This window comes from Octodon degus, unplaced genomic scaffold (genome assembly GCF_000260255.1).
Source record: "Octodon degus isolate 3935 unplaced genomic scaffold, OctDeg1.0 scaffold00219, whole genome shotgun sequence".
Taxonomy (NCBI): Eukaryota; Metazoa; Chordata; class Mammalia; order Rodentia; family Octodontidae; genus Octodon; species Octodon degus.
The window spans coordinates 1,161,492-1,179,590 of NW_004524795.1; the positions used below are offsets into that span (position 1 = coordinate 1,161,492).

Sequence of the window (18,099 nt, forward strand, 5' to 3'; positions counted from 1 at the left end):
ATATATGAATACTGCTGTTTACTTGGAAGCCTGGAATCACTTTTATCTGCTCTTTGATGTTAGGACTCAGAGAAGGCATGTTACCTGCTTCTGTCTGCAGGCGTGCCCTCTGCGCCGCGAGCTCATTGATCGTGCGCTGCTGCTCCTCCTCCTTGGCCTTTAGTTCACTCAGTTGATCCTCTAGTGTGCGGCACATCTTCTCAAGGTTTCCCTGTGGGACAGTTGACAATGAAAAATGAGATGTGAAAGGTAGTAGCAACAGTTAGACCCTGATTCTTATAATAATTTTAGAGTGAATAAATTTATATCAAGTGTAAGCAGAAATTGAGAACATCAACTCTGTGAAATATACTAGATTCAAGTATGATTTCAATTACTGTGTATTCTGATGTGGCAGACCATTCCAATGTCTCAGCAAGACTGACACTTGCTTAAAGCAGATTTTGAAATCTAAGTGGGTTATATCGAGCAATCAATAAAGTGAAGTACAATGGAATATAAAATGTAAAATACTTACAAACCATGTTGAATAGCAGAGAAAAATGCATTGGCCTTGTAGGTCATAACATCATCTACAGATAATACTGCATTACCTTGGCTTTGGAAATGGCTTCTGCATTACTGCTAAGGTCATCGATCTCCATCTTCAGCTCGCTCTTCTCCTTCTCCAGCTTCTGCTTGACCCGCTGCAGGTTGTCAATCTGCTCCCCGAGCTCAGCCACACTATCTGCGTGCTTCTTCCTCAGGGTGGCCGCCGTGGCTTCGTGCTGCAGGGTTGCCTCCTCCAGGTCCCTGCGCAGTTTCTGGAACTCAGCCTCCCGCTTTTTGTTCATCTCAATCTGGGCAGAAGTGGCCCCACCTGCTTCTTCTAGTCTCTCACTGATCTCCTCCAGTTCCCGGGAAATGTCAGAGCGCTGCTTCTCTGCTTTGGCCCGGGAAGCTCTCTCTGCCTCAATTTCCTCTTCCAGCTCTTCAATGCGGGCCTGGGAGTGAAGCAAACACATTAATATAAACTCTTCTCAGTTTTAGGTTTTTTTTTTTAATGGAAGGAAAAATAGCAGTGATAGACCTGTAATTCTTTAATCTTCTTCTGTAGTTGAATTTCTACTGCTTGCTCATCTTCAATTTTGCTTATCAAATTGCTGATTTCAAATTCTTTCCTTTAGACCAAGTGATAGGACATGTTATTACACAAGTGAATTTAAATATGATATCACATAAAATATTTTTCTGGAGTACATACTTTTTAAGCTTTTCATCAAGTTGCTGTCTGTCATTTTCTACATCCATTGTGGATTCTTGGGCCAACTTGAGGTCACCTTCCAGTTTCCTTTTTGCTCTTTCTAGGTCCATGCGAAGTTTCTTTTCTTGTTCCAGAGACCCTTCAAGCTAGTGGAAAATTTAGTATGTTAAAAATTGAAAGTATATTGCATTTATTTATTTGGCAATCCTCCTGCCTCAGCCTCCCGAAGGTTGGGATTATAGGCCACCATACCCAGTAAAAGTATATTTTAAGAAATACTTCAAAAAGATATTGAAAAGGTGCTGACATCATCTACTTGCTGTTCTAGCTTAGCTTTAGCTTTGGTCAGGGTGTTGACTTTGTCCTCCTCTGCCTGCAGGTCATCCAGGGTCTGCTGGTGGGCCTCTTGGAGGGCCTTCTTCTCCTTGGTCAGCTTAGCGATGGTTTCATCCAGGCCTGCCATCTCCTCTGTGAGGTTTTTCACCTACAAATGTTAAGGAAGAGATCATTTCTGGCATAAAGCAGCTTTGTCAGGTGGCAGAACCTCTACACAGAATATCAGAACGTGTTTCATACCTTATTCTCTGTGGCATGCTTCTCCTTCTCCACCTTGGCCAGCGTCAGCTCAAGGTCGTCTATGTCTTTCTTCAGTTCTGAGCACTCATCCTCCAGTTTCCTCTTCTTGGCCGTCAGCTCAGCATTCATCTCTTCCTCATCCTCAGCTCTCTCAGTCACCTCCTTGATCTTGGCCTCAAGCTGGATTTTGGTTTTGATCAGTTGTTCGCACCGTTCTTCTGCATCAGCCAAGCTATCTGCTTCCTACAGAGAGATTTATCAAGCTATTTAGAGGTAGGCATGTGGCAGAAATTGAGGACATCAACCTTGTGGAATATACTAGAATTCAAGTATGATTTGTGCACCTTGTATTCTGGTTGTTGTTGCAGACCATTCCCGTGTCTCAGCAAGACTGACACTTGCTTAAAGCATATTTTAAAATCATCTAAATGGGTTATATTGAGCAATCAATAAAGTGAAGTACAATGGAATATAAAATATAAAACATCTACAAACCATGTTGAATACCAGAGAAAAATATATTGGCCTTGTAGGTCGTAGCATCATCTACAGACAATACCTTGTTCTCTGTGGCATGAGAAGTTTCTTTTCTTGTTGGCTTTGGAAATGGATTCTGCAGATGATTCTGTAATCATCCAAAATTTTCACTTCTAATCTTAGCACATTGGGAAGCTGAGGCAGGAGGATGACAAATATAAGCCCAGGCTGGGCAATTTAGCAAGAGTTTATCTCAAAAATTATAACCTGTTATAAAAACTGGGGTGTAGCTCAATGTTAATGCCCTGGGTTCTCTTCCCAGAACCATAAGAAAAAGATATTATTTTTCTTTATTATTATTATTATTATTATTATTATTATTATTACTATTATAAAGAGAATGATTTATTTTAAAAATTTTTAGTTGAACAAAATATGTTTCATTAATACTGTTGACTTCTTCGATATAAATATGAACTTAACTTTAATTGTAATTACATGTCCTGGAGAAATTTAGCTAACTAGCCACAAGACTAAAGGCTGGGAAGCAAACTAGTCTGCAGAATGATTTGATTGGAGGAGTCAGTGACTGTTTGAAGAATAGTGTGTATCTGGCAGAAAAAGACTTTTAGTCAGGGCAAAAGAAATCAGGATTCTTGTTGCAGTTTTACTTCCATAGGTATGGCCTGGGGCAAATTGATTTGATCCTCCTATTCTTAATTTTTTCACATAAGTAAGGGGATTGGAATAAATGATTGCTGAGAGCTTTTCAGGTATAATATTCAAAGATTTTGACTTAGTGACATGGGTTAGTTTTGTTTTGACCTTTCCTTGTCCTTTTCAAACAACTAATTGCTAGATTTATTTATTTATTGTTAATTAATTAATTTTGAGATAGGGTCTCTCTGTGCAGTTCAGGCTGGCCTTGAGTTCACTTGAACTCACAGTGATCCTCCTGTCTCAGCCTACCCAGTGGTGGAATTATAGACATGTACCACTATGCCTCATTAATTGCTAGTTATAAAAAAAGAAAAGTAAAATAACTCACATTTCTATGCAGTATTAAATCCACTCAGTGATTTTTCAATGATGCGGATAATTCTTTAATCATCTAAAATTTCCATTTCTATTTCTGTAATTACCTGTTTGCTTCAAATTCAATTTATAATGTAAACATATAATTCTAAGAAATTATGTAGCCTCATGAAGTTTTTATAAATGATTAAAGGACTTAGCTCAGCAGATTAAAGCATCTGCAAGCAGCTTCAGGGCCTGGGGGTTCAATCCCCAGGCCTGCTGTGCCGGTGCTGCCCCCAGGGCGTGCTGAGAGGGCAATTGAGACTGGGCATTGTGGTATATGCCTATGATCCCAGCTCTTGGGAGGCTGTAAACAGGCAGATCTCTAGGAGTCTGATCTATTAGTGAGACCCTGAACACCCTGTAGATTCTTCCCTAAAATAAAAAAAAAAAAAAAAAAAAAATTAAACGACTGAAATAAAAACCAGTTCAGCCATTAATTTATTACATTATTCTGCCTTGAGAATTTTTTTTTAACTTTCTCATATGTGTTTTGTTCATATCTTAAGTTTTAAAAAATGTTTACATGATAGTGAACCTGGGAACTTCCAAGGGCTCCTTCAACCTTCATCTTTAATAGAGGTACACTGTCTCCTCTGATCATAGCCATGATGAGGCTTAGGTAAACAGCCTGTGACCTTATGCATTTGGAAAACTATAACCTTTGTGTAAGTAAAATTATCAGAAGGAAAAGTTGAAGATAGTTTAAAATTTGAGGGAAACTTCTTTTCATTGGTTATTTTATACTGTTGGTCTTGCTGGCCAACATTTAGCTTGAGTGCTGGTACCTAATTTATTCCCTAATCCAATTATAGTTCCTTCCAGCCTGACCACAGCTCTTTCCTGGACTCTGGATCAGGGAGGCCACTGTGCAGCAGCATTTTCCATATTACTAGTTCAGTTCAAGTAAATGCAAATGTTTATTGAGTTAAATCTCAGGAATTATGGAGAGGAGCTAAAGAGAGTAAATTATCCTTGTTAAAATTAAAGAAAATCTTCTGGACTCCACGTTTAGAAAATAGGTCTTTGTTTTTAAGACTGGGAAGATACAGCTGAGGCAACAGGTGAAATACTGATTGAGATTTGAAGGCTTGGCTTTCAACTGCTTCCTTTTGCCAATTACATTTTGTGACGTTATTGAATAAATTCTTCAGTGTTTCCTTTTTTTCCTCTTACTTGGAAGTAACTGTGCCTTCCCTTCTTCACAAAATATTGAAAGGTAAATGGACTACTAAAAAAATCCTTGAGTACTTTTTTTCAAGAATGGCCACCTGGAAGTTAGCTTATGTGCATTCTAGAAAAGGTACAGTCACATGGTGTATTCAGAAAATGAAATACTCACAGACTGAACCTGGATTTGCAGGTCATTTTTCTCTTTCAAGAGAGTGACCATTTTTTCCTCTAGTTCCTTCCTTTTTGCTTCCGACTTGGCGAGCTCATCCTTGGTTTTCTGGAACTCTTCTTTCATAGTTGCCATCTCCTTCTCAGTTTCTGCACTCTTGAGCAGGGGCTTGATCTTGAAAAATAGTTTCATCCAGGGCCAGTGCTTGACATTCATGAAGGCACGGACATTGTACTGGATGCAGAAAAGGGCTTCTCTGAAATAATGTAGAAGTACTAGTTTAGATTGATATGTGAGAGGGAATGTTACTACTTACTACATACAAGCTGCTTTTCTCTTTAATGAATATTCTCACTTTATGATTTGTGATACATGAAATTTTTTATGTTGGATATAGGACTATTAGCATACACGTATATAAGTGTGTACACTCACACTCATGCTCAGAGTTGTCCTTACTAGAAATGCTTTACTAATGTGAGTATTGCTCATAGACAGCTCTTTCGTGTTCTTAGTCCCTGTCAGACTATCAGAGAATTTGGAGGGAGCATCCTTCCAATGTATGAGCACACACAGCACTTTAAGATCACTTGGTACATTACAATAGTAGCTATTTGGGAGTGGGCGAGGTAATTTTAAGTTGATTGTGCTGCTTGGCTCTTGCTACATGGAGGAGAACTGTGAAATGGCACAAGTTGCTTTTTGAATTGCCTCATCTGATGCTAAGCCTGTGATTGTCATCTCATTCTTTAAACTTCTCTCTTTTGATCACCACTGAATTAGTCACTCTTTTGTTAGCTACTTTAGATAATATATTGGCTTTTCCAAATTATTTCTAGTGCTTCTGTCTCATCTTTTAGTTAGATCATGAATATTTATAGGTCATTTAGCATGAATTGTACTACAAATTGGTTTTATTTAAATAAAATTTAAATATTGATAAAAGATAAGCTTTTTGTAAACTATAGCAATAGAGTAGCAAAGTTTTGTAACAGCGATAGTCTTTTCAAACTTCTGAAAATGGAAATTCTGTCTATAGGTCCAGTTTTTAAGAACTATCGATCTGAGGGGACCAGTACCATGACTCAAATCATAACAGAGACACATGGAAAATCCTTGGTTACACTTGTAATGCAGACCTAAAGATGAGAAAAGTAAATGAAAACTGTGTGTGAGAAAGGAAATGCAACAATGTTGTAAATAAGCCTGGTTAGGTTAATTGCAGAAAGACAAAATGAAACTTTTTACTAGATAAATTTGGATGAGGGAACAAGATGAGAATAAGAGATAAACAGCAAATTGTGGCTGAAAATGACAGATGAGGAGGGCAATAGAGTGACCTCGACAGTCAGTAATGCAACTTGGGTTTGTCATGGAATACCGTGGGGACCCAGGAGTTGAGATACAGCATGATGAATGTAATGCTTTCTGCACACTGTTCCTACAGCTTTATGTGGCATAGATGGAAAAGGAGAAATTGGAGGCAGGAGAGAAGTTTTGGAGGGACTCCAAATGTAAGGAGTGAAATGAAGGCTGAGGTGTTGTGGGAATGAGAGGCACACACTAGCCACAAAAAGAAAGCATTGATGAATGAAAAAGGCTGATGGATAGCCAAGGGACTTTGTAATCCTGATATTCTATATAATTATTACCTCCTCTGCAGCATTTTCTGATATTCTACCCTCATTAGAAATCCCCTACAGACAGCTTGCGTTCTTGTTATGATCTGAGCCAGCTTTTCATCTCTCATTTCTTCCAGGAGACCCAGAAGGCCAGCTTTGAAGAAAACCTAGAGAAAGGGAGTCACAAATCATCCTTATACTGCAAGAGAAAAAGAAATGATAGAAGGTAGCTGGATTGGTTGTAAATAAATACAGCTATACCTTGGTATGTCCAAATTTATATTGAGAGTGATCGATATCAATAGAGGCCAGCAGTTTTTCAGAAGCTTTCTTACTGTCAATAAATTGTCCCTCTGGAATTGCACTTGCATTTAAAACCTTGTATCTGCTCAGTTAAGCAAGAAAAGAATGGTTAGGAAGAAGTGATCATATATGCAAGTGATACCAAAAAGAAATTCCAACAAAAACCTGAGAGCAACAGTACAAATGGATAATCCACTGTCCATTAAGATAAAAGCAATATAACTGTTTTTGTATTCCTCCTGCATATTATTTTTCTAACCTATTAGTAGTCTATCTTCTTACCACAAGATTGTCTTATTCAACGTTTTAATTCTATAATATATACTAAGTAAGATACGTTAAATACAGTGAGCAGCGGACAGTTAAGGTGGTGGTGAAATATAACAGGGAACTGACCTTTGTTTAAAATCTCCATATAAGATCCTGCTTGGGAACCCCTTCCTGCAGATGCGGATGCCTTCCAGCACGCCATTGCACCTCAGCTGGTGCAGGACCAGTTCATGTTCCATGGCACCTAAAAACAGAAAAAAGAATTTAACTACTGGGCACTGTACTTTCTTTAAAAGCATTTTAAAAATCTTTTGTGTATTTGGTACAGAGTCTTACTACGCAGCTTGGACTCATAGTGATCCTCCTGTCTGAGTCTCCCCAGCGCTGGGATTACAGGTGTACACTACCATGCCTGGTTTCAGGGCCACACAGTGCTCCCCAGGTTCTGGGACAGGTATGGCATGCAGTACCCAAGGATTGAACTTGGTTCATTGTGCTTGCCAAGCAGGCACTTAGACTGCCAGGCTATCTCCCCAGCCCTGGGCACTGTATTTTTAAGCCTGTGCCTGTTCAGTACCTCATGCTTTGTATCTTACCTGGAGTTTTGGTTTCGTTGGGAATGATACAGCGTACAAAGTGGGGATGTGTGCTCCTCAGGTTGGTCATTAATTTATTTAAATTTTCCTAGAAAACCAGATAAAAAGAATTTGATGAGAAAGTTCTATTTCAGATTGCTTTTCTTTGGTTAACTGAGCCAGTCTCTTAACTAGACGTAGGAGGCTTCAATTGCTGTGTTTTAAGGTGTCAGGATTCAGCCTTGCTAAAGAACTAAAAGGCCAAGGTTGTGAAGAAACACACATCTCCTAGGTATTCATTTATACAGCCTTTGCTCTGTCTTACAAATGGACTACAAAGTGAGTAGCCTTGATACACCCCAGAAGTGTTCTCAACTTGGAGCCAGAAGATGAAAGACTGTGGCCTTGCTTTGTCACTAATGAGCTGCCTGACTATAAAATCCCCTTATTTCCTTGGGTTTCATCTGAAGATAGTTGAGATCACTTCTGAGGTCACCTTTTTTGGTGCTAATAATTTTCACTGTAGCTAGCAGTTTACAGGCTAACAATTGTCCCAATTTTTGCAGTTTCTTGCTTGAGTTTAATATCTCTTAAGACCTTTATCCTTTTGTTCTCTGTTTTTTTTTTTTTTTTTTTTTCTTTTTGAAGAGTCTAAGTTGTGAGGCTAAATAACCTTGTGGATCTTGAGTACCTGAGACAATCTACAGGCTTCCACATGGAAGGGGTTGTTCTAGAAATAGACTAATTGAGTATAACAGAGTATATTCGTTCAGCTATAGGAAACTTACATGTCAATATTTCTCAATATTCCTTAGGAACATGCTTTAAGAAGGCAGATTTTTTTCACACCTAGTTAGCTATTAGGAAATATAAATAAGTAATGTGAATTTCTACTTTTGAAAATATACACAAGGACAAGTCGATGAAACAAATCTACTTGGTGAGATAATGAAAATTAGTGGTGATAAAAGTAAAACAACAGGGATGCCTGCCCCTTAGCTCAATTCTTTAAGTGGCTGCTTCAACAAAGCAGTCAGGCTCAGGTTGCTGTGGTTTGATCCCCACAACTCAAGCCAGGCAAACCTACCCTGCAGGCATTCGGACCAAAAAAAAAAAAAAAAAAAAAAAAAAAAACAGTGTTGAGATTCTGTCTTACCCCTAAAAGAATGGCAAACAACAATTTTTTTTCTTTAGGTCCGAGGTCATGGATCATTTGTCATATCTGCATTTTAGATTTGAAAAGAATGAGATTTAATCATACAAATTCTCATAAAGCAGTCATTAAATTGGATGTCTTACATACTTCTTTTTGGGAGAACCAATTTCAAATAAGGAAATCACCTTGTTTTGTAGTAAAATTATTATTCTTTTGATTTCAAGAGATTTGTTTTTACATAGAAAGGATTTTCAGCTATTATGAAAAAAAACAAAAAAAAAAATACAAACCCTCTTCAGCAAGTCTCACTGTGCACTTCAGGCTGGCCTTGAACTTACTTTGTAGCCCAGGCTGGCCTGACTTCACAGTGATCCTCCTGCCTCAGCCTCACTAGTGCTGAGATTACAGGTGTGCACCACCATGCCTGGGCCATTAACAAAGAATTCAGGAACATTCTCAATGAGCAACCTTAAAAGTGTGAGAAAAGTACCACAGGGACCACTGTGAAGTTCAGCTGTATTTCATTAAAACCAGCCTCATTAATAAGAATTTCCTAAGGATATTTTGGCATCCCTGAGTACTAGGTAATCATGGTAAGAAATAGTATTGACTAGTAGTGGTATTGGCTGATAATATATAGGCTTTTTTTTTTTCTTTTTTAATGTGGTGCCAGGGATTGAACTCAGGACCCTGCATTTGCCAGGCAAGCGCTTATTCTACTGAGCTATCTTCCCAGCCCCTTGTTATAGGCTATCTTGATAAGAGTGAATAAGTCAATCACACTGACATTTCATTCCTTCCTAATTTATTCTAAATCCTATAATTATCATAATTTATGCAAACTGAATAGATTTTTCAGTTTAAATTTGTACTTTACCCTGAAAAGGGCTGACACAGTCTGGAAAGAAGAGCCCTTCTTCTTAGCACCTTTCTTTGCACCACCATCTGAGGTAAAAAGAAAACTGATCAGAGTAACATCCCCAAGGCTGGAATGTTACATGCACATTCTGCGGAAATAGGTTTAATTTAGATTAAGGACACAGACAGTACCTGCTTCAGCACTAGCATAAGTTGAAAACAGACTGGCCAGAGTCTTCATTGCTGACTTCTGGTACAGCCCAACCACAGTGTCGTTTAGGGGGTCCTTGTTCTTGTCCAGCCATCCAGCAATGTTGTAGTCCACGGTGCCAGCATAGTGCACCAGCGAGAAGTGGGCCTCGGCCTTGCCTTTGACCACCTTGGGCTTCTGGAAGTTGGCAGACTTGCCCAGGTGCTGGTCATACAGCTTGTTCTTAAAGGATGTGTCTGTTGCCTTGGGGAACATGCACTCCTCCTCCAGGATGGAGAAGATGCCTAGTGGCTAGATTCAGAAAAGTAGATACTGATATGAACTTCACTTTTCTCCAAGGATATAGATGTGGTGGCAGTCATTCTATTGTGTTATGAGTTTCCCCAATTAAATACATATGTACAGTAAATGTGAACCACAGCTCAGAAAGCCCCTTTGTTATCCCTAGAGTGACTTACATATTTCCTTCTCACATTGCTTCTATAGCATTATTTTCAATTAAAATGATGGCTGAGTACAAAGGTTAGCACAGCATTTGGGGCTGATTTGTTAAAGTGTTTTGAATTATTCTACTCTTTTTCCTGTTAAATGAATAAATTTGTTGTCAGATTTTTTTTTAATGTCCAGTAATAGCATAAGTAACTCAATCTTTAAGGTCTTTTCTATATTTAGTTTTCTTAAAAATAAATTGTGAAGCAGCATGAAATACTTGACTTCTTGATTCTAACAGGTTAGCTTTCAAAAAGCTGTATTGCCAGTGCATTAATTTTTCTTTTTTAATGAATTTTAGGGCAGGGTCTACAGGGTGTATGGGGTCTTATTACGTAGATCGGACTCCTAGCGATCCTCCTGTTTTCAACCTCCCAAACACTGGGATTACAGGCGCATGGCGTTGGAGTCTCAGTCACCACCTCAGCCCATTCCCAGGGCCAGCATGGCACGCTGGGGAACCCTGGCTGATGTGCTCTGCCTGAGCAGGTGCTTTAGTCTACTGAGCCATTTGGCCAGCCTGCCAGTGCATTGATTTTTATTTAGAAGATATTTCTATTCAATATATCTTTGATGACTATATAGATAGATTAGAACTAGTGAGGTAGACTGTCTCAGTTTTCAGTGTTGTTTTAGCTTGTGGATTGATTTTCTGATTTTTGTTTTGCTGTTTTGAATCTTACTGTGTAATATGGGCTAGCCTTGATCTCACTTTGTAGACCAGGTTGGCCTCAAACCCATGGCTATCTTCCTGCCTTAGCCTCCTTAGTGCTGAGATCACAGGCATGCACCACCATGCCTGGCAATGTTGGGTTTTAGTAAGTATTAATATAATGCTAGTTAAAATAAACCACTTTCAAATATTTCATGTAAAAATTATGAAGAGGAACTGATTTCTAATAGCAATTTCCCAATATCTTTAGATTTGGAACTATGTGAGATTTGCAGTGATTCTTTCTAGAACTGCCAAAGCATCTGTGCCAATCATCTTTACAGCCTAATCTTCCCCTAAAGTCAAACAGACCTTCTCGATAAGCTCAATGCAGGCAGCCAGGTCCATCCCGAAGTCAATGAATGTCCACTCGATGCCTTCCTTCTTGTATTCCTCCTGTTCCAGCACGAACATGTGGTGGTTGAAAAACTGTTGCAGCTTCTCATTGGTGAAGTTGATGCACAGCTGTTCCAGGCTGTTGAACTACTCAAAACAATAGAGATTCCCTATATTAAATGGGTTTTATAGTAGTAAAACTTACTGCTGAAAATTTTCTTTTGTAGAATGACATTTGGAATAGAGTAATAAGGCACCATTTAAACTTAATTGTTCTTCCTTCAAAATTCCCAAGAAATTTTTTTTTTTTTTTTGTACAAGGAATCAAACTCTCAATAAGCTTGATGTGCTTGAAACTTGTGCTTGCCAGGCAGATGCTTGTGCCACTGAGCTATATCCCCAGCCCAGTAATCATTATTGGCATGAGGCTTGTAAGAGCTAGATATTCTTTAGGGGTCTTAAATTATACCAGTTTTGCAGATTTCACCTTTCATCTCTTAGATTGTATTAATAAGTGGCTAAAATGTAACCACAATGCAGGGTGTTATAGTTTGAGTTTAAGGGTGAAAGGGAAAATGATATATTGAAAATCCTCTTTTCTTTACCTCCTCCTTCCAATTCAAGATAAAATTTACATTTTCAAGTTTTCTATCACATTCTTAAGGAAAACTTATCTTAAAGATGATGTATAAAGATAAATGAATAGGGTAATTTCTATTCATTTCAGATGTTAGCAAAAGCCTCTTGTCCAGTCTGGGAAAGTAGGGACCTGATGCACTATAGCAATTGAAGATCTGAGTCTTTGTAATATTTTATTCCTTCATTTTATCTATGAAAAAACAGTATTCTGAAGGTGAAATGGTTTGTATAAGTTGAGTTTGGAAGAAGAGAGACTGTTCTATATGTCTAGGCATCTGTCTTTGGGCCATTTCTCCTTCAGAATGACCCAAACACTGTAGATCTAGGTTCCTGTCTTGGCTTTGTCTTATATGCCTATGGATGGCTCATGAGTGCTTTGATTCCCTGTAGTGCAGTTTCTTCTAGTGTAATGAGGATTAATATTAATTATTTCTCTCTGGTGGTTATGAAGATTAAATGAGGTAACCTTTTGAAGTTTATAGCATAAAGCCAGAAATACAGCAACTGCTCAATAAGTATTAAGTATTATTATCATTATCATTAAGTATTGTTATTATCTGTTATCTCCTAGATTTTTTTTTTTAATGTAGTTGGTCAGGGTCTTACTATGCAGCTTGGACTCATAGTGATCCTCCTGTTTTTTAGCCTCCCCAGCACTAGGGTTACAGGTGTGTGCTGTCACACCTGGCCTGTGGCCCACTCAGCTTGCCTGGGGTGGGACCAGCTCAGCATGTGGTACCAGGGTCCCTGTGTCTGCCTAAATAGGTGAGTCTGCTGAGCTATCTCCTTGGCCTAATATTTTGGAGTAAGTCTTGTTCTAGGTGCAGTATTGAAAGAAAACGGATGCTATAAATGCTAATGAATGTCTAGTTTATCAAGGCCATATTTGCCTCTTTCATTTTATATTAATTTGAAGATAACTCACATCAAAGATCTCAAAGCCAGCAATGTCTAAGACCCCGATGAAGTACTGCCTGGGCTGCTTGGTGTCCAGCTGCTGGTTGATGCGGGTGACCATCCACAGGAACATCTTCTCGTAGACGGCTTTGGCCAGAGCACCCACTGCATTGTACACCTTCACAAATACAGTATTTCTTGGTCACACTTTTAATGACATGTCTGACATGTCTTGGTGTGATTCACTGGAGGCATGTACCTACCTGCTGCACGGTCTGGCCTTTGGTGACATACTCATTGCCAACCTTGACCCTGGGGTAGCAGAGGGCTTTGAGCAGGTCAGCAGAGTTCAGACTCTGGAGATAGGCTGCCTTGTCAGCAACTGCATACATACACATACAAAAAAAATGTTGTATAAGGATGTATGTCCTACTTTTCCTCCAGTCAGTTTTATTTAAATAAAAAGCTTGAAAATATTCTTTTCAAAGTCAAATGAGGTTCCATGTACTTGTCATGAACGCTTTGGAGTCTTAGTTTTCTCTTTCCAGATTTATCTTTAGGTGGGATTAATTTCTTTATCTGAAAATGTGAAGATTAAAATTTCCAGAGTGATCTTCTCTAAATGCCATATTTCAGGGTTTTTCCCATGATTTTATTAAGAAACAAATAGCAATGAGACAGTTTCAAATCAAATTGGTAGGACAGTTTTAATAATTAACACATTGCATACTCTTTTCCTAGTGGTTATTTGCTGTACAAGATGCAGACATGATATCCTATTTATAAACACTATTAGAAAAAATCCCTCTATTCATTAAGAGAATGTAACTATATATCTATCTTAACCATTTTGAATACACAGATGCAAAATGGACATTCATCTGTATCCCCTTTTTTGTTTAGTTCCATCATTTGAATATTATAGATGTGTTAACTCAGCAAAATATTCTAAAAGAAGATGGCATTTTGTAATAGTAGGTTCATGCTTGGAGTGCCTGTCATTCTGGTCTTCTGAATACGGGCTGCTTGTCATGACATGCCAGTTGCTACTATGCTGTCTCGGGTAGATGATTGTTCAAAAAGGAGAGGGTGGTGATTGAGGGCAGGAGACAGCAAAAGGAATGTTGCGGGACTGTCCTGCTACAAGGTTGTATATGGTTAGATTTTTGGACTTATGTGTAAACATAAGAATTATATAATTCTCTATGCATATTTCAATTTTAAAAACAATTTTTGAAGTTTAGAAAGTCAAACTGGGGTGGTCAGAAGAGGCTTTCAAGAGTGGATAACTACCTTTCTATGGTAGGTCATGTATACTGCATGTCCTTTCCTTGTGGAAAGTACACAGTTTTGGGGCCAGAGTTGAGACAGGGCCTCACTGTGTACTTCCAACTGACTTTGAACTCATTATGTAGCCCACACTGACCTTAAGCTCACATCAATCCTCCTTTCTCAGCCTTCCAAGTGTTGGGATTATAAGTGTGTACACCAGGCCTAGCTTAAGTGCATGATTTTTATTTCTCAAATTCTTACCTTATTTGCTGCCTATATTTTTGACAGGTTCATATATAGAAAGTACACATGCACACAGATGTTTCCAGGGGTAACCTTTACCTTTAGTCCTGTGTTTTGGCAAATTATTGCCAGCTAGTAGGTTTTCCTAGCTGGCATCAATGTGCAGTTATCTTATCTACAGACCCAATGAGATGCAAAGCAGTGTCCCATCTCATTTTACCTGCTATGATGTGGTCCAAGGTTTTTGTATGTTGTGTGTGTGTGTGTGTGTGTGTGTGTGTGTGTGTGTGTGTGTGTGTGTCTGTCTGTCTGTCTGTCTGTCTGTCTGTTGGGATCCATTTGATTGAATTTCAGCTGGGAAAGAATGAAGAAGATGGACATAGGGGGAAGTGGTAAGGAAAGCATGCAGTGTGTATAAGTGCATAAATGCCCTTCAGAAGTTCAGCTACAGAGGAGATGCTTGTGTAGTGTATGATTTATTTATTTATTTTTTACTGTATTCTCTGATTTTAACTCAGATGGGGATTTATTTGTTACCTTCCGTGCCATCTGGCTCTGCTTGCTCCTCACGCTGCTTTTGCTTGAACTTCATATTCCCATAATGCATCACAGCCCCTGTGAGCTTATAGATGGACACTTTCTCCTCAGGAGAGAAGCCCAGAATGTCAATGGCACTCTACCAGGGAAGATGAGAGGACAGAGGCTAAGGTAAAAGACATTGCTTTCTTCTTAGAATTTATAGTACAATCCAAGGCGAGCACACTTACATTGTAGTGGCTTGCTATTATTTCCATACACAATGGATTTATTTAAAACTATGATTATATCTGCATATATACATATATATATGTGAAAGGAGAGAGAGAGAGAGAGAGAGAGAGAGAGAGAGAGAGAGAGAGAGAGAGAAAGGAAGGAAGAAAGAAAAAAGAAACAAACAAACAAACTGACTTACATCAGTAGCCATCAGCTCTTCTTGATCATCAATGCTGGGGACTGTGATCTCTCCTTGACTGATGAAAGCATAGTCATATGGGTTGGTGGTGATCAGGAGCATTTCTGAGTACGCAGAATTTAGGGGATTTATTTTTGTTAGAAATTGTTAATAAAATATTAACTTACATCTGTGGATTTAAATTCTTACCAATTAGATCTGGCTTCTTATTGGAAGTGATCTGATAAAAAATATGGTAGCTTCTTTCTGCTTTTAGCTGGAAAGTGACTCTAGACTTTTCTAGAAGATCTGGGAAGAGAGAGAAAGACAGATTGAACTAGAAAAAATACCCATTCTTCTGGAATATTAAATAGACCTCAATGTCTTTGGCCAGAAATGGGGACAGTATATCTGACTACCCTGAGATTTCAACTTGATAAACCAGCCTGTAGAATTACAGATGCATATGGGAATTCCCTATGTTTTTCATTGTCTCAGAGCAGCAACTAAAGTATACCTCCTCTGGGACAAATAAAGTTTCATACAGTGTTTTAGTTTGTCTCTAATATCTCTTCCTTCTTCATATTATTTCAGATTCACTCTGTTGTGCGGTGCTACCTGGGCCAGATCTACTAACGTTCAGATTAAAAGCAGATCACAAAGATATTTTGGTCACCCCTTGTAAACCCATAGGTAATTCATAGGAATTTATAAGTAGTCCCAGTATTTGTTCTGGAAAAAAAAAAAGTTATTTCTGAGACAGGAATTCTTCAAGGATGTGCTACAAGGCTATCAATCCAAGAGAGATAAGGGTAACATAGGGTGAGGCATGGATAAGTCCGGCATTAAAGCCAAGGCAACACTACCTGCAGACCAATGTTTAAAGCCTTCCTTCATGCACAGCAAGTGTTGCAAAATACCCCTGCAACCCAAACCACTGGTTCTGTTTTGGTTTTTGGTGGTCCTATTACTCACAGGTTTCAATATCAGCAGATGCCAGCTTTCCTGTAGTACCAAAGTGGATTCGGATGAATTTACCCTTGGAAAGATAAAAGTGATTTAGTATTAAAAACTTGAAGCACACAGAGAGCTGCAGTAGAAACTATAATTCAGACATGGCTATTCTGCCATGTAAGGACTGAAAACATCTTTCTGTGAGCAGGAAACTAACAAAGCGAGAGGAGTTGTCATTCCTCACAGTCTTGGCATTGCCAAAGGCCTCCAGTAGGGGGTTGGCGCTGATGATTTGATCTTCCAGTGTCCCCTGCAAAAGAGAGAGTGGTGTTTGCATGGGGCCCAGACTTTTGAGACTCCCAACAGAGTCCTGATTCTCACTCCATATACAGACCCACCTGCATTTTGCCGGGTTCCTCCTTCTTCTTCTCCCCAGTAATTGCAATTGTTGCAAAGTACTGGATGACACGCTTTGTGTTCACAGTCTTTCCTGCACCAGATTCTCCACTGTGAAACCAAAATCAGGAGAGATCAAAACTTTAGCTCCTAAGCTCCTAGCTGGAAAGTGCAAAGACCTGAGTTTGATTCCTGGTACCGCATGTTGTGCCAGTCCTGGAACCCCAGGTGCACAGTGCTGGCCCCAAAACCAGGCATGCTGGTGCACGCCTGTAATCTCAGCACTGGTGAGACTGAGACAGGAGGATTACTACAAGTTTGAACTGCATAGTGACATCCAGTATCCGATAAATAAATAAATAAATAAATAAAAATTTAAAAAAAGGTTTAGCCCACCTTATCTATGTCTAAGACAACTTGCAAATCAGAGAAGGAAAAAAAATCACGTACGTGATCAGGATGGACTGATTCTCACGATCTATGAAAGAAACGAGATCATTAAAAAATGCACACTGAATAGAAATGAATAAAAATAGTTTAGCTGACACAACATATCTTGTTCTTTCTAACTATTTGAAGATGTTGCATGTGCTTTTGTGTTTGTATTTAGTTACCAGTTGCCCCTTCTCAGTTAAATTTGTGAAACTGAACAGCAAAGAATTACCCATTTTTAAAAATTTTTTTATTATGATAAAATACACATAAAAAATTTATCACCTTGTTCACTTTTCAGTGGGCAATACAGTGGTATTAAGCTCATTTGTAATGTACAATCATTACCACCCTCTGTCTCCAGCACTCTTCCCATTTTATAAAACTGGAACTTTATCCATTCAATAGTAATTCCCTCATACCTGACGACTACCATTTTGTACGTCTGGGTATATGACTACTCTGAATACCTCACAGTTGGAATCGATAGCATTTGTCTTATTTGTGACTTATTTTAGTCCATATAATATCTTCAGGGTTCACCCATGTTGTGACATATGTCAGAATTTTTTAAAGCAGTATTCCATTGTAGGAATATACCATATTTGCTTATCTGTTCATCTGTTGATGGATCTTAGGGTTGCTTCCACATTTCAGCTATTGTAAGTAAAGCTCCTATGAATATAAGTGGACAAATATCTCTTTGAGACCTTGTTTAAATTCCTTTGGGTATATATCCAGAAGTAGGATTTTTTTTAATATAATTAAAAAATTATATTTTTAATTGGTTGAGAAACCACCTTAGTGTTTACACAAAGGTTCTAATTTCTCCATACCTCTGCCAACACTTGCTATTTTTATTTTTAATTCTTTTATTCATTTTAATGAGAAAAAAGATAAAGTAGCAATGAAACAGTTTCAAAGCAGGTTAGTAGGACAATTACAGTAATTAATGCATTGCATATTGTCTTCATAGTAGTTATTCAGAGGGCAAGATGTAGACATGATGTTTAAACAATATTAGTACAAACCTTTCTTCTCTAGCCACCCCCCTTTATTCTCTTTGAACTAAGACTTTTTTTTTTTTT

General features: G+C 38.5%; 1 protein-coding gene across 1 annotated transcript in view; it reads right to left on the reverse strand.

Moving 5' to 3' along the window:
• Myh8 (myosin heavy chain 8) overlaps window positions 1–18,099 on the reverse strand; it is a 32,449-nt gene that overhangs the window by 9,209 nt on the left and 5,141 nt on the right. The window contains exons 4-26 of the mRNA XM_004645166.3: window positions 17,030–17,057; window positions 16,582–16,690; window positions 16,401–16,493; window positions 16,205–16,268; window positions 15,440–15,538; window positions 15,251–15,354; window positions 14,836–14,974; window positions 13,047–13,165; window positions 12,812–12,961; window positions 11,224–11,394; window positions 9,692–10,001; window positions 9,519–9,586; window positions 7,507–7,594; window positions 7,037–7,154; window positions 6,599–6,722; window positions 6,368–6,504; window positions 4,716–4,971; window positions 1,820–2,062; window positions 1,551–1,727; window positions 1,244–1,389; window positions 1,070–1,160; window positions 594–983; window positions 85–211 (exon numbers count right to left, since the gene is read on the reverse strand). Of these exons, the coding sequence (XP_004645223.1) occupies window positions 85–211; window positions 594–983; window positions 1,070–1,160; window positions 1,244–1,389; window positions 1,551–1,727; window positions 1,820–2,062; window positions 4,716–4,971; window positions 6,368–6,504; window positions 6,599–6,722; window positions 7,037–7,154; window positions 7,507–7,594; window positions 9,519–9,586; window positions 9,692–10,001; window positions 11,224–11,394; window positions 12,812–12,961; window positions 13,047–13,165; window positions 14,836–14,974; window positions 15,251–15,354; window positions 15,440–15,538; window positions 16,205–16,268; window positions 16,401–16,493; window positions 16,582–16,690; window positions 17,030–17,057 (3,351 nt within the window). The remainder of the gene's footprint in view (window positions 1–84; window positions 212–593; window positions 984–1,069; window positions 1,161–1,243; window positions 1,390–1,550; window positions 1,728–1,819; window positions 2,063–4,715; window positions 4,972–6,367; window positions 6,505–6,598; window positions 6,723–7,036; window positions 7,155–7,506; window positions 7,595–9,518; window positions 9,587–9,691; window positions 10,002–11,223; window positions 11,395–12,811; window positions 12,962–13,046; window positions 13,166–14,835; window positions 14,975–15,250; window positions 15,355–15,439; window positions 15,539–16,204; window positions 16,269–16,400; window positions 16,494–16,581; window positions 16,691–17,029; window positions 17,058–18,099) is intronic.